Source organism: Sus scrofa, chromosome 7 (genome assembly GCF_054392235.1).
Source record: "Sus scrofa isolate SSC_HxYL_T2T_F1_AM1 chromosome 7, Sscrofa_HxYL_maternal_Yorkshire_Landrace_v2.0, whole genome shotgun sequence".
Lineage (NCBI taxonomy): Eukaryota > Metazoa > Chordata > Mammalia > Artiodactyla > Suidae > Sus > Sus scrofa.
Window position 1 is genome coordinate 12,314,590 of NC_139389.1, and position 16,273 is coordinate 12,330,862.

Below are 16,273 nucleotides of genomic sequence, written 5' to 3' on the forward strand. Positions count from 1 at the left end.
GAATGGTGGTGAGGCCCTGAGGGGACGTGTGGCCAGACGGTGGCGGTGACAACCACCTCCATTGAGCTGCGGGGCAGCCCTACCACGCCCCTCCCTCCACCATGGAAAGTGTAGCCCCAGTAAGTTGGGGCTGGGCTGTGTGGCAGTGCTGGAGGCTTTTTTTTTTTTTTTAATTGCCATACTCGGGGCATGTGGAGGTTCCCAGGCTAGGGGTTGAATCGGAGCTGCAGCTGTAGGTCTACACCACAACCACAGCAACGCGGGATCCAAGCTGCATCTGCGACCTACACCACAGCTCACGGCAACGCTGGATCCTTAACCCACTGAGCGAGGCCAGGGACCGAACCCACGTCCTCATGGATACCGAGGGCTGGGTTCTTAACCTGCTGAGTCCTGACGGGAACTTTCATGTTGGAGTCTGTGTTGTGCTCTGCTGGTTTATAACCATCTCTCTTCGCCCCCCCCCACCCCCCTCCTTCATCCAGGTTCCGTGTGTACTACCCGCACCAAGACCGGGGTGGGCTACCCCCAGCTGAGCGCCGTGATCGAGTGCGCGGACTCGGCCCATGGCCTGAAGGGGCACATTATCTCCGTGAGTGTCGGAGCAGGGCTGGGGAGGGGTCTGGGAGCCTTGTTGGCATCCTGTGGGCTTGAGGGGTGAGCCAGGCAGCATGGTCCCAGCGGTGACATTCAGCAGAGGGATGGGCCCTGCTCCTTACTTACTTTGTGGTGAGAGAGGCAGCATAGTAGTAATAAGTCTAGTTAATAACCACCGCCGGAGGTGGTGGGTGGCAGGACGTACATTTGTGGGGAGCTTGGAAGAAAGGAGAGGGCCACCAGTCACCCTGCTGGGCTGTGTAACAAAGCACCCCGGACTGGGGGACTCAAACCAGGCTGTCTTAGTTCTGGAGGCCCGAAGTCCAAGATCAAGGCATCAGCGGGCCACGAAGCCTCCGGGAAGGCTCTGTTCTAGGCCTCTCAAGCTTCCGGGAGTTCCTTGTGGCACCATAACTCAGCAGACCCAGGGAGGCTCGTAGGCTTAAACAGCTTCCGCACCCTTGAGTTCAGCTTATTCCTTCTAACCACCAAACGTCTTGGGGTTCAAAGCAGCTCTTCCCTCCCGCTCTACCCCCGCCCCATTGTCTAATGGGATTAACAAGCTGGTATCTCCCACTTAGCAAGAGTCAAACCCACTGGAAAACCATCACCTCTTTGGCTCCTGCCACTTTGTCCCGTTTTCTTCCAGCTGTCTCATTTACACTTCTGTTGCTGAAGTGACATGGCTGTGCCCCTGAAATTTGGAGGGAAGTCATAGCACGGAGCATCAGCTACACTTGAGAGGCTGGACTCGAACCAGATTTCTCTTTATTGTGGCCCATGTGGGCTTCTGAGAGGCAGAGGGCCGAGAAATCCAGGATACCCCTGGGGAGGCGAAGATGAAGGTGTGACCCGTTCATTTTGTCTTGTCATCTGCTGGGAACATGACACAAAGGAGAGAATTCTAAAGGTGGAAACAGCTTTAGAGGAAGCAATCTCTGTCATATATTGAGCATCTTCTGGGCACGGTACACACATAATCTCTAGTCCTTGGAACAATCTAAGTAGGGGTAGCTGTTACTGTAATTGGACAGGTGTATCAGGGTTCCCTGAGAAACAGAACCCATACCATGTATATGTGGGTGTGCAGCTCTCGATTTAATAGAAGAAATTGGTTTGTGCAGTGATGGGGCTGAGATGTCTCAAGATCTGCAGGGTCAGTTGGCGACTAGGAGAACTGATGGTGTGGTTCCGTCTGCCTGTGAAGGCCCACAGGCCAGGGAGAGCCAGTGTTTCAGTTGGAGTCAATACCCAGTGTCCCAGTTCAAAAGCAGGCAGTCAGGAAGGCTCAGTGTTTTGGATCCGTTCAGACCTTCAACTGATTAGATGAGGCCCACCTACCATAGGGAGGGCAGTCTGCTTTACTCAGTCTCCTGATTCATGTGTTAATCTCATCCCCAGACATCTTCACAGAAACCCCCAGAACAGTGTTTGACCAGATATCTAGTTGCTGTGGTCCAGTCAAGTTGACACGTGAAATTAACCCCCACACCCCATGAGGAGACAGACATTTTGAGACCTTAAGTAGCATTTTCTGCATCGCATTGCTGATAGAGGGCAGAGCCTGCACCCAACCCGAGGTCTGCTCATCTCCAATGTTCCACTCCTGCCCTTGAGAAAATGTGTAAACTGCGAGGGCGAAGGGCTCGCTGAAGTTGCCAAGTGTGCAGGGTTGGCTCAGGACCCCTGCTCAGCGCCTTTGCCACCACGTTGCATGGGGGGACCTCAGCTTAACTTGTGCTGATAACTCGTCCTTTGCCCACAGGGTCCCCACGCATGTCCTCCAGAGTCAGGACCTGGTGAACCTGGAGGAAGGGAAGGGATTTAAACAAACAGATGAGTCCACTGCCCACTGATACAAAAAATGGCTCGGACTTGGCAGTGCTTCACAGGACCTAAAAAATGTTCTATGAAGAGTTTGGCCGGGGTCACTGTTGTCTCTACTCAAGGCCAACCTTTTTTTTTAATAATGATTTTTGTTTTTTCTATTATAGTTGGTTTACAGTGTTCTATCAATTTTCTGCTGTACAGCAAAGTGACCCAGTCTCTCTCTCTCTCACACAAACACACATGCACACACACACATACTTTCTTTTTCAAAGCCAACATTTTAATCAGTGCATGAGAGCCTGCTTATTGAGTTTGAGGAGGGAATGATAGAGGTGGAGCTGATTCAGAGGAATCCCCAAACCCTCCTTGTCTACACCCACTCCCTGACCCTCTGCACAGAAAGAAGGATGGATCAGCACATTTCCTCTAATTTGGTTGATTTTAATGTAGTAGTTGAGGAACAGTTAGACCATTATTTGCAAAGGCCTAAGCAAAAGTCATGCAAAGAAATTTTTTTGAGGCTTGAAAAATTCCCCCAACCAGTAGGTTTAGCCTAGAAAAAGTTAGAAATATAAAGGAAATAAAGATTACTAGAAATACCATGGCTTTTAAAACACTTATTAAAAAAGTGTAGTTGATTTGCAGTGTGTTAATTTCTGCTGTACAGCAAAGTGATTCAGTTATGCATATATGTACTTTTCCATACTCTTTTCCATGATGGGTTATCACAGGATATTGAATGTAGTTCCCTGTGCTGTACAGTAGGGACTTGTTTATCTGTTCTGTATATAAGAGTTTGCATCTGATAATCTCAAACTCCCAATCCATGCCTCCTCCACGCCCCTTCCCTCTTGGCAACCACAATTTTGTTCTCTCTGTCTGTGAGTTTGTTTTTCTTTTGTAGATAAGTTCATTTGTGTCATATTTTAGATTCCATATATAAGCAATATCATATGGTATTTGTCTTTCTGACTTACCTTCACTTAGTATGATCATCTCTAGGTCCATCCATGTTGCTGCAAATGGCATTATTTCATTCTTTTTTATGGCTGAGTAGTATTCCATAGCATATGTGTACCACATCTTCTTTATCCATTCATTTGTCAGTGGACATTTAGGTTGTTTCCATGTCTTGGCTATTTTGTGAATAGGCTGTGAACATAGGGGTGCATGTGTCTTTTCGAATTACAGTTTTCTTTGGGTATATGCCCAGGCCCAGGAGTGGGATTGCTGGTTCATATGGCAACTCTATTTTTAGTTTTTTGAGGAACCTCCATACTGTTCTTCATAGCAGCTGCCCCAGTTTACATTTGCACTGACAGTGTAGGAGGGTTCCCTTTTCTCCATGCCTTCTCCAGCATTTGTTACTTGTAGGCTTTTTAATGATGGCCATTCTGACTGGCTTGGGGTGGTACCTCACTATGGTTTTGATTTGCATTTTTCTGATAATGAGCGATGACGAGCATCCTCGCCTGTGTCTGTGGCCATCTGTATGCCCTCGTTGGAGAAATGGCTCTTTAGGTCTTCTGCTCAGTTTTTGGTTGGGTTTCTTTTGTGTTACTGAGTCGAATGAGCTGTTCGTGTATTTTCAAAATTACGCCCTTGTTGGTCGCATCATTTGCACATACTTTGTCTGGTTCCGTACGTTGTCTTTTCATTTTGTTTATGGTTTCCTTTGCTGTGCATAAATTTGATGAAGTCCCATTTGTTCATTTTTGCTTTTATGGAACTGTCATTTTAAGATAGCCACTGCTCGTGTTTTGGTGTGTAGGTTTTAGACATTTTTGGAGCTGATGGGTCTAATCTTGTTCTATCATTATTATAGCTGTGTGACCTTGGGAAAGTCATGCGACCTTTCTGAGCCTCCCTCTCGGTTTTTCCTCACCTACACAATGTCAGCCTCAGGTTCTTGCGGTGTTTGAATAGAAAAATGAAGTTTGTGACAGTCCATGGTTCATAGTTGGTGCTTGATTTGGGTTCTCTGTCCACTGCCTGCATGATTGACCGACCCTTCTTTTAGGGACGGGCAAGTATTTCTAGGATAAAGTGCTGCTGACAATTCACAGATCGAATCTCCACTCATGTCATGTGATGCCTTTTCTGCTAAAATACCGTAACACTCCTAGAAAACAAAACTAGTGATCCTTAGAATATTCACTTTTTTTTGTTTTGTTTTTAAATGATTTTTATTTTTTCCATTATAACTGGTTTACAGTGTTTTGTCAATTTTCTATTGTACAGCAAAGTGACTCAGTCACTCCTACACTTGTTTGTTTTATTTTATTTTATTTTATTTTATTTTATTTTATTTTATTTTAGTCTTTCCTAGGGCCACACCTGAGGCATGTGGAGGTTCCCAGGCTAGGGGTCTAATCAGAGCTGTAGCTGCCAGCCTACACCACAGCTACAGCAACTTGGGACCCAAGCCGTATCTGCGACCTACACCACAGCTCGTGGCAATGCCAGATCTCTAACCCCCTGAGCAAGGCCTGGGATCAAACCCACAACTTCATGGTTCCTAGTCAGATTTGCTAACCACTGAGCCACGACGGGAACTCCAAGTCACGCATACATGTATGCATTCTTTCTCTCACATTATCCTTCTCCATCATGTTTCATCATACGTGACTAGACATAGTTCCCAGTGCTATACGGAAGAATCTCATTGCCTATCCATTCCAAAGGCAACCGTTTGCATCTGTTATCCCCAGATTCCCAGTCCATTCCACTCCCTCTGCCTCCCCCTTGGCAACCACAAGTCTTTTCTCCAAGTCCATGAGTTTCTGTTCTGTGGAAAGGTTCATTTGTGCCGTATATTAGCTTCCAGATATAAGTGATATCATATATTTGTCTTTCTGACTTACTTCACTTAGTATGAGAGTCTCTAGTTCTATCCATGTTGCTGCAAATGGCACTATTTTGTTCGTTTTTATGGCTGAGTAGTCTGCCATTGTGTATTTATACCACATCTTCTTAACCCATTCATCTGTCGATGGACATGTGGGTTGTTCCCTGTCTTGGCTATTGTGAATAGTGCTGCAGTGAACATACAGGTGCATGTGTCTGCTTCAAGGAGCATTGGTTTTTTTTGTTTGTTTGTTTGTTTTTTAAACTCCCTGCAGCCATGCATGTTTGTTCACGTGTGAAAGTAACTGTGTGTCTCAGATTGCCAAGGTTTCCCCCTACTGCTCTGCCTCCTGAGAGCATGAAAGGATGCCTGGACTCATCATTGGAAATGACCTGTAAATGGTAGTCGGGAGCAGACTCCTTGGTCCTGAAGCGTTACGTGATGTTGGGTTGCACTGGGTTAAGCTGCAGTCCAGGTTCTCTGCCCTGCATTGTCTGTTTCATAGCTCCTCCCCCAGCAGAGCGAGCAGGCAGGGCCCCATGTGTGGTTTCTTCTCTGCAGCACATCCGCGAATTCTTATGAACTCTGGAGATCTTGGCCCATCCAGGAAAGAGCAGAGCGCATTTGCTGGGGGGTGGGGGGTGGAGTCACAAAAGCAAAGGCATTCTGAGTCAGACCCCATGGCTGAGCTCAGTGGTGGGACCTTTGCAGTCACAGGCTACTCATCCACAAGTGAGTGGGCCAAAGACTTACGGAGTGTGTGTGAGTGTGTGTGTGTGTGTGTGTGTGTGCGTGTATGTATGTGTGCATGCACTGCACCTTTTCTAAACGTCAGATTGTCTAAAAGGGACTGTTTTATCAGGAGCATGCGTTTATTTACTCTTTCAAGGTTTTTTTTTTTTGTTTTTTTTTTGCTATTTCTTGGGCCGCTCCCGCGGCATATGGAGATTCCCAGGCTAGGGGTCCAATCGGAGCTGTAGCCACTGGCCTACACCAGAGCCACAGCAACGCGGGATCCGAGCCGCGTCTGCAACCTACACCACAGCTCACGGCAATGCCGGATCGTTAACCCACTGAGCAAGGGCAGGGACCGAACCCGCAACCTCATGGTTCCTAGTCGGATTCGTTAACCACTGCGCCACGTCGGGAACTCCTCTTTCAAGGTTTTAAGTTTGAACCTCTATTGTGGAGAACTGGTTTTGATAAAGGGACAAAGCACTTTACAAATAATTGGCGGATCGAGGGAAGGGCATTGGAGGGGTCGCAGCTTTGGAAGGCAAAGTACATTCCTGGAGCTTTGAAGCACCAGCAGGATCCTAGGAGCTGGAGCCAGGACCGTCTTCCCTGAAGGGCTCTGGCCAGTACCTTATATGGAGGGACTGCCTGTGAAATGACCATTCCTCCTGACCCCACGCCCCCCCCCCCGAGGTCAAAGAAGTCACCATGAATAAGGCACCTGATGGAGGAGACGATTGCAGTCAATACATACTCATACAAGCAAAAGCTTGAGCCGTCACACCTTGCTTTTGGTCAGAACTGCAAAGCAGCAGTGAAGCAGTATTTGAGGTCTAGGTTCTGGAGGGACCGGCCCAAAGCAAATCAGAAAAGGACTGAATCACAGAGACCCCCATGCTCAGCTGGAGATGCTGTTTGTAAAGGGGTTTGTCTCAGGTCCACCGAGACACCCTCCAGCTCTCGGGGAGCATGTACCTTCCTGCTGTCATGACAATGGGTCTCCTGTGTCTTTTCCTGGGGATGGGCTCTTGCCTCTGAGACCTGCCCTGGGCTCTGTCCCGTGGTGCCAGCCCCATGTGCTGACCCGGCATCCCGATGCTTCAGTTTTTTGTCTCTCTGTGTTGGGTGGCCTGCCACCCCAGGCCACCCTCGCTGGCCTTTTCCCCCTGAGACCTCAGGCCCTGTTGCCAGTAGCAGCCTGGTCATCGTGTGCCTCTCGTGGTAGTGAGGAAACACACTGGGTTTGTATCCTGGTGGCCTCATACTGGGTCCCCGGGGTTGAAACATAACCCTTATGGCCCAACGGTGCCCGGCAGTCCAGGGTGACAGGCCATCCTGGCAGACACTGAACCAGAGCCCAGGGGCGCTCTGAGTGGGTCAAATGGGTGTCAGGAACACGTGTTGGACTCATGGAAACTGGTACCTTGTAGGAAGGTTAGTAGCCAACAGGTGGAGGGACTGGGAAATAGGAGGGAATTCAGTGCCCTTTCTGGCTCATGAAATACTTGGGCTCCTGTGCTAAATAAATCTCACTTGGCACGAGGCAGTGGGCAGAGGTGACTGTTGGATGGTATGACATGGTGTGCAGGGGCTGGTGGAGGGTGGGGTCCAGTCCCGGCCCTGCCCGCTCAGCTCTCCGGGCATCCTGGGGGAGAGCAGGCGGTGGTGAACCCCTGAAACAGGACTGAGGGGGCTGGGGAATGGATGGTGCCGGGCTGAGGGCAGAGCCTGGGCTCTGAGGGTGTGTGCTGGGGGGGTGGGCAGGGGGCCAGCAGATATCTCAGAGTCACCGTGGGGAGGGAGACAGCCTGGCCGAGCTTCTGCTGAGTCCTCTTTGCTCTTTTCTCTTTGAAGGACGGAGGCTGTACGTGTCCAGGAGATGTCGCCAAAGCCTTTGGTAAGGGACTGCAGGGGGGGAGGGAGCTCCCTGAGGCGGGTGCGTGGGGAAGTTCAGGGCCCATCCTGAGTTTCCTCTCCTTGGATTTCAGCCCCAGCTGGCCCCAATCCTGGTATCATTTGAGTTCTGGCTGGTGGCAGAGCAGGCTGGGGGGGCGAGGGATCGATGGAGGGGGTAGCATCCTGCAGGCAGGTGTGGGTGAAGTCCTGGCCCAGGAGTCAAGGTTGAGAAGGCTCAGGCTTCATGTGGAAGAGGTGTGTTTCAGATCTGATGCCCGGAAACTTCAGGAGGGACAGGCCAGTTTCTCACCAGGTGCTGAGGAGCACATTTCCCACTAGGGGGCAGCAGCGTCTGGCTGCAATCCCTGGGGCTGGACCATTTGGCTCCAGCCAGGTGTTTTCTTGGGGAAGCCCTGGGAGGTCCAGCATCTCAGCCCCGGGTGCCCTCTGCTTGCCAGTGAGCCTTCGCCAAGCGCAGGCAGCTGGGTCAGCACTCAGAGCAGCTGCACAGCCTGGGAACTCCGATGAAACACCTCTGGCCCACCCTCCCGACCCCCCCCGGGCCAGCTTTGTGGTTGGTTTATTTTTTTGGTGGAGGGAAACTTTTTGCCTTAGCAGTCCCTGGACACCAGGGGCTCTTCCCTCACCTGTGTTCAGTGACTGCTGTATCGCTGTTGGAGTTCCTCTTAGGCCTGGACATCAGGTTTTTTTTTTCTTTTTAATTTTTAAATTTATTTTTATTTTTTGCCTTTTCTAGGGCTGCTTTCCGCGGCATATGGAGGTTCCCAGGCTAGGGGTCTAATCGGAGCTGTAGCCGCCGGCCTACGCCCGACCCACAGCAACGCGAGATCCGAGCCGCATCTGCAACCTACACCACAGCTCATGGCAACACCGGATCCTTAACCCGCTGAGCAAGGCCAGGGATCAAACCCGCAACCTCATGGTTTCTAGTCGGATTCGTTAACCACTGCGCCACAACGGGAACTCCTCAGTTCATTTTTTAAATTGCTATTTCTAGAACACTGATAATGACAAAAGGAAACATGGGGCAGTGTTCTTAGCAGCTGGGATTTGTAGCAACCCCAGAGAATGGCCTGGAGACTGAGGCCCTAAGAGGCAAGTGACAAGGCTAGGGGTCCCCCAGTCAGGGGCACAGCAGGGACTATGCCAGACTCTTGCTGCAGCACTATGTTCCCTGCTCCTTATTCTGAGGATCATCAGGCAAGGACATTTCTGCTGTTGCTGTTTAAGCTGCGTGTACCTAATACTGATGGGATTCGCTCCGGGCTCCCTTCTTAGAGCACACCTGGTACTCTGCCCAGGGCGGCCTCTGGACTGGTGCTCTGGCGGCTTTACCGCCTCTGCTCCCTTCCAGGAAGTGCAGCCACTGCTCTGGAGGGAGAGGGCCTGGGTCAGGGCACATGCTGGTTAGGAGAGGACATGAGAGTATTCAGAAAGGAAAATAATTAGAAGCCACTTCAAAGTATTGTTTGAACGGATCTGAGCTCCGTGTTCCTGCTGTTAACATCGGCTCCCGGGGGTGTGGTCATCAGGAGGCCTGGCAGGACACTCGTTGTCCCCTACCCCATTATAATCATGGCGGGGAGCCCAAGGAGCCTGCCGGTGGATGCGGGACCCTGCAGGGAAGAGTCTGCAGAGCTGGCTGCCAGGTAGAGGGTTCCTCTTCTGCCTCGCCTGCCTGCTTGCCAGGCCCAGGGGCCAGCCCCGCAGAGCCTGCCTTTCTGTAATGCCTAGTGCACACCCCAGAGTCCGCTTGTAAATAGTGAAGTGAACAGGTGGACGCGGTCAAGGCCGTGTTTCAGGGGCTCCTGTGTTAGCTCTTCCTTGTCCTTGTCCTGATAACTTAATATGTCTGTATCCTGACATCCTATTTTGAGTGTAACCCCTCAACAGGGCTTAGGAGATGATGCAGCAGTTTTGTTGTTAACCTCCTAGTCCATGGGGGGCCTCGGCCTGTTATCCATGAACAGGATGGGGAGCAGTGGCTATTTCTATTGCTTCCACATACACCTTTGCTTTCCTGACAGCTAGTTCACCACGTCTGCCATGTGCTGTGATATATGCGGAGGACATAGCAGTGAGCCAGCCTGGCTCTTCCAACTGTTCCTGGTCCTGATCCAACATAACCTACAAAGGCAGCATCCATACCCCAGGCCCCTCTGGACCTGTCCTGGAAGTTTCATGCCATGCAGGGATAATAGGCGTATTATTTATTCTGGAAGTCAAGTGTTTATCACCACAGAGGTGCGGGTAGTTTCACAGGATATGTGCATACACACACTTGTATGTGTGCATACACGATGTGCATATATACACAAGCGTGCATAAAGACACGCACACATGCACATAAACATACAGGTTTCTCTTCGTGCCCAGTCTCTAGCAGGTTCTATCTGTCCTGAGGTCCTTTCATGATCTGTACAGAGTGAGAGCGCTGAGCTTCAGGTAGACCAGATGCCCGATGACATGGCAGCGGCGTCAAGTGTGAGATCGGGCAAGTGCTGAGGTGCTACCCAGTGCTTAATGTTGTTCTGATCTTAGAAGAGGTAGACTTCTGGAAGGTAGTCAGGAATCATCAGTAACCACCAAGGATTTTTTTTTTTTTTTTCCCAGTGTGTTAACCACTCACCATCAGCAGGCTGATTTCATGGCTTGGAGCATCCAGGGCCCGTCCGCTCTTCATTTTTTCCCAAAGTGGGGAGGTTGGGCTTTCTTCTGACTGTTGCCAGGAGGAGGGAGGGTGACTCAGCTGTACTCACATCTTTCCACAGCCAGTGTCCTCTGAGCTCTTTTCTCTGCTGCTTCCTTTTGTCCCCACTGTCGGGGCACAGGAGCCGGAGCCGATTTTGTCATGCTGGGAGGGATGTTTTCAGGCCACACGGAGTGCGCCGGAGAGGTGATCGAGAGGAACGGGCAGAAGCTCAAGCTCTTCTACGGGATGAGCTCAGAGACCGCGATGAAGAAACACTCAGGAGGGGTCGCCGAGTACAGGTAGGGGCACGGGGGCGGGGGGTGAGGAGTTGGGGGAGGGGCAGCTGTCACTGATGAGGTCCATTCCCCTGGCTTCTTACAGAAATGGGAAGGAACTAGGTCTCAGTGCATGTGAGTCTGTTTGGAAGGAGCTAGAAACCATCTTGCCTCTCTCAAGATAGCCATAATTTTTCTCCAACTAGCCTTTGCAGTGTTTGTGTTTGTGGTCCTGGAACGGTCTGGGGGTGAGTTGGAACGGGGGGTGTGTGTGAGAGGGGCTGCCTCCTGTTCCACCAGCCCTGGAAGGGACCCTCCAGCCTTCCCCGGGGAGGGCAGGAGCATCGCTGAACGAGCCAGGGGTGGAGCTGAGCTGATTCAGGCTGGAAGAGCTGGGTTGAAGGTGTGGTCAGGACGTGCACGTGAGGCCAGGCCTTTCTGGAAGAGTGCTGTCGGGTGTCACCTGCGGTAGCTCCCCCAGGGCTCTCAGCTGCCTCTGGGCTCTGACAGTTGACACAGGCAGCATTTAATTATGTCACTGCTGAAGGGATACTCGTGGCCGCTCATCAGTTTCACTTCCACTGGAAATGTCGGCACGTGTTTTAAGACAGTCGTGACAGATTTTCATCCCCGGCCTCTCCCTGCTCCGCAGAGTTGGCCATCAGCGCTGGTGCTGATGACAAGCAGCGCCAGGAGGCCGGTCCTGCATCCTCAGGATGTCCACGGCGAGGGGGCTGATGGCCTTTCTGGGACAGAAAGGCACTGGGACGGAAACTCAGGCCCCACTCTTTCCTACTGCTTACTCCACACCCAAAAGCCTATCAGGAGGACGTAGGATTCAGGTGCATTGTGTAAGGTTGGGACCAGGCTGGAGGTGAAAATCTCAACTTCCCTGACATTTTCCGGCAGGAGTGGGGTCCCCCCGCCGGCCACCCTTCTCTTCCTTGGTGCTGGTAGGCTGACTCCAGTCTTTTTTTCCCTCTTTGGTGGGGGGGGAACTTAATAAAGACAGAGTGTGGGGAAGACAAGATGGGAGAGGACAGGACTTTGTTAATACCTTCGTCCTGGAACCTTCCGACGGAACAAGAGGGACAGACACCCTCTGACGCGGCTTCAGCTGGCCCTCTGCCTCCCGCGTGGTGACTGATGGGGGCGGTTGTACAGTGTGTCGAGGGGAGAGGGAGGGGTTCACTGCCTCAGTTTTCGACCTGGTCATCTGGCCAAGAAGCTTAATGTTTGACCAGCAGCACTTGTCACCACTCAAGAGCTCGGGCCCGTCTCCTGTGTGCTGGGCTGGGAGTGGAGCTGCTGCAATTCCACGACAGCCCGATGCTCTGCCTGTGGTACGTTTTCTGCCCTCGAGCTGGGGCATCTGTTTGGGGTTCTAAGAAAAGTAGGTAGAGAAGGCCGGCCAGGTTATGGCACAAACAGAAGCCAAAGAGCCAAGAGAAAAGTCATCTGTGATTTCCAGCAGCGTTTAGACAAAACAGAAAATAGAAGATTTTCGGAGTTCCTCTTGTGGCTCAGTGGGTCAGGAATCCATGAGGATGTGGGTGCCATCCCTGGCCTTGGCTCAGGGGGTTAGGGATCTGGCATTGCCACAAGCTATGGTGTAGGTGGAGGGTGTTGCTTCGCTGTGGTGTAGGCTGGTGGCTATGGCTGCAATTCAACCCCTAGCCTGGGAACCTCTATATGCTGTGGGTGGGGTCCTAAAAAGACCGGGGCGGGGGGGAAGACTTGAGAGTGTGAAGAGTCAGTTTCGGAAGCAGATGCAAATCTTAGACAAGGAAGGAAAGTGCCGAAGAAGTCAGAACCTTAGTCCAGAGGCCGCCTGAGCCTTGTCGGCTGCGTTTCTTTGTCTTCCCGTCTCTGCCTCACCACCGTGCTCACCTCCTGAGACTGGTTCTCTTGCTTTGACAGTCTCTTTAATTACGGCAGTTATTTATGCTTTGCTAGTTCCTTCCCAGTCATTACCCACTTAGTTCTCATGCTATCCTTGAGCGATAGATCAAAGACCTTCGTTTTACAGATGAGAGGACTTGAGCGTCAACGATAAATGACTTGCAAAAGGTGTCATCAGCACTTAGCAGAGCAGCGGGGCTGAGGAGCTGGCTAATGTCCAGGGAGCCCCGGCCAGGCCATGGAAATCTCTTTTTTAAAAAAGATGAAACGACCATCCTTTCAGGCACATGTGCCTGTGTTGGTTTCTGGCCACATGTACAGTTCTGTGAGTCATCCTGGCTGTGGCCAGTGACTGGCTTTGGGAGCTGGGTCCCATAGACCAGCCCCCAGGCCAGCCCAGGGTCTGGCTCATGGTTTAGGTAGCCAGATTTCACCAGAGGGTAGTCTTGCATGTGTGGACTTCAATGGACAAGAGTTAATACCCTTTTGAAATGCTAGGTAATGAGCTGTTGCTAAACAGATGCTGTTTTTTCGCTGAAGAGACCGGCTAAAGAAGGTTCCAGAATTGGGTTGGTAGAATTTCCAGATCACGTGGCCCTTCAATGAGGGCTGGAGATGGGCACAGATTGAAGATTCCCTTTGAGTAATTGTCCCTCCGAAAGCAAGTCTGGGCCGTATCTCCATCTAGCCGTAAGGGGACCAGGCAGCCTTGCTTGGTGGCCTTGTGAGGAGTGAGTCAAAACTCAGCCAGGACCTTTGGATGTAGCTGACTTGTTCATGCCCTGTGCCAGACCTTCTGAAGTTCTCTGTGTCCCCTTGCAAACGTGAAAGGTAGGAACCAAAGCCCTGAAGCCTCCAGCTGTGAAGGTCCTTAGTTCTGCTCTGGTTCCACCTCGTGGGGGCCTCATGCCTGCCAGGGGTGGTGGCTCGTGTAGACGCAGGGACTGAGCAAGGGCCTGGAAAGACAGCCGTGCGCGTGGAGCCACTCCTCTTATGGGTGGAGGACTCTGTGTCCCCCAGCAGCCCTGATGTGGTCCCCTTTCTCTGTCCCCTCCTCCTCCTTTGAATGTCCCCTTGGAGCCACTGATGGGAGAGCAGGCAGCGGGGGCCATCTGGGCTTGTCCTGTTGGTGACTGGGGAGGACAGGCAGGAGCGGTGGCGGGGGGTGGGGTCGGGTCATTTGTGAGGGCGTCCCCCCATCCTGTAGGGATCTGGGGCTCTGGGTCAGACCTGGGGGTGGGGCCCGCAGGGGGGCAGGGGGCGGCGGGCGTTCAGCTGCCCGGGGCCTTGGCGCTGCTTCAAGGGCTCAGGCTGAGACCCCTTCTGGCTGGGGTCTTGCGGGAGAAGCACCAGATGGAAAGAAAAAAAAACAAACCCCTCCCTTCTCTTCCAGAGCCTCCGAGGGCAAGACCGTGGAAGTACCTTACAAAGGGGACGTGGAGAACACGATTCTGGATATTCTCGGGGGACTGAGGTCTACCTGCACCTACGTAGGGGCCGCCAAACTCAAAGAGCTCAGCCGGAGGGCGACCTTCATCCGGGTGACCCAGCAGCACAACACCGTGTTCAGCTAACCTCGGGCACAAGGCGGCCTCGGGCGGGTGGGAGCGTCCCCGTCCACGCCTGCTTTCCCACCTCCGTCCTCCGGTGCCGGCAGAGGTTCCCGCTCATCCTCATGGCTGAAGGCCACCCCCTTCGCTCCTGTCACCTGGAGCCTGCGGGGCTCCCCTGGGTCCAGGGGCCCAGAAGCAGGGCCCTCACTGGATCTGCGGTCAGAGCTCAGCTGCCCGGGATCCCAAACCTCATTGTTAAAACTAACACTTGGCGCCGTTTTCTTTTTTCTTTCTTTTTCTTTTTCTTTCTTTCTTTTTTTTTTTTTAAAGAAAACAGTTTCACTTGAATATAATGCTATTAAGACTTGCTTGAGTGCGGAGTTTGCATTTGTAGGAAGCAGGTTTTCAGGGGCGCTGGGGGTTTTCTGCCGTCTTCTCATCCTTGGCTCTTAGCGGTCAAGGTTCCCGGGGCGGGGTGCCGGATGGGACAGGCCAGGCCACAGCCGCAGGAACTGGCCTTCTCTCCCTCTAGATGGTGGTTGCTTGAAACAAACGAGAGCAATGACCGGGCCGTGACCTTGAAGTGTCGCTTTTCCCTGAGGTAATGGCACACGCCTTTCCCCCTCCTTCCTGACACATGCCTTTTGGGAACAGGTCCCCTGTCACGGCTTCAGGGAAGTGGTCTCTGTCTTGATTTTTCATTTAGTTTTGTTTTTTTTCCATTTCCTCCCTCTCCCTCCGCAGGCCCAGCCTGTCAGGCTGGCCTCTCTCTTAAAGAGACACTCCGTTATTTTGAAGTTTGGTGGGATCTTTTCATGGAAAGCGTTATCCACCCAGACGGTGGCAGGTAGAGTGGCACTGAAAAAGCAGCCCAGATCCTGACCATTGGCTTCCTGAAAGGCATTGGTTTAGCATCTGCGATAGAACTGTTCCCTTGAAGGGCTGTGACTACACCCCACGAATGGCCACTGGGCACCACTGTATCACCGTCCATGCATTGACTGGTGACAGTGGTACTTTCTTGGAGAAAGGACCGGTGGCCTTGGCGGGAATCCCATGGCCGTCCATTGTGACACTTGTTTTAAACAGTGAACACAGAAGAAATGGGTGACGACTGGCCACGTCTTTGGAAGCATTCCTTGAGGATGAGGATGGGTGGGCAGCCCGGTGTGTTTTATTTCCTTTTAAACGAGGCTAAAGCAGCAGACACAAGAGGCCATTTTCTTTGAAAAGACCCTTGATGGTGCTGCAGCAACAGCAAGGGGCCGCACGGTCCTCCTGAGCAAGGGCGGATTACCTGCCTGATGTGTCCGTGGTGATGGACGCCCGACGCAGAATCCAACCCAATCCTCAGTCCAGGAACTCCCAGGTCCACGTTTGGTCTTATAAGATGACCTTTAAGAGATCCAGCAACTTGAACTCCCTGGTAATGCTTTTCCCCCTCAATCCATTTAGGGTACTTCTTGTACGTGGAGAAACACGAACAGCTACAGGGCTGAGATGAGGGTCTGAAGGATGTTGAACATCGAGTGAGATGTGGGGGTGCTGCTGGAGCCCCTGCACCCTTCCTGCTTGCTCATCGAGGTACGAGCGCCCCGCTCACCCTGCGGAAGGCGTGTTTCACACGTGAGCCCTTGAGTTTAAGAGATTCTTTGTTGCAAAGCAGGGGAGAAAAGGGAGGGAGATGCCTTACATCCCTTAAAAGGCATCAGTAGTAAGGACACTTTCCCAACAGCGTCCCTCTCTGTACTCCTGTCTCAGCTTGGGGTCAGCAGTGTCCCTTTTGTGCCCAGGCTGTAGCGCACCATGGCTTCTCTTGGGACAGTCTTCTCTGCAGTGATGAGCACCCACTTTTATCCATCTTGTGCAGAGATGTGGCAGACCCTCTGCTCTTTGCTTTCAAAAAGGCAGCGAGGCAGGTCCC

General features: G+C 51.9%; 1 protein-coding gene across 3 annotated transcripts in view; it reads left to right on the forward strand.

Moving 5' to 3' along the window:
* Positions 1–14,716, forward strand: part of GMPR (guanosine monophosphate reductase) — a 40,057-nt gene extending 25,341 nt beyond the window's left edge. For 2 of the 3 annotated variants that reach the window (XM_001929120.8, XM_013977450.3), the window contains exons 6-9: positions 486–592; positions 7,865–7,907; positions 10,759–10,918; positions 14,190–14,716. In XM_001929120.8, the coding sequence (XP_001929155.3) occupies positions 486–592; positions 7,865–7,907; positions 10,759–10,918; positions 14,190–14,370 (491 nt within the window). In that variant the 3' untranslated portion in view covers positions 14,371–14,716. Of the gene's footprint in view, positions 1–295; positions 593–7,864; positions 7,908–10,758; positions 10,919–14,189 lie in introns of all 3 variants that reach the window. The other variant, XR_014809648.1, reaches the window with a different exon arrangement.
* The last annotated feature ends 1,557 nt before the right edge of the window (positions 14,717–16,273 follow it).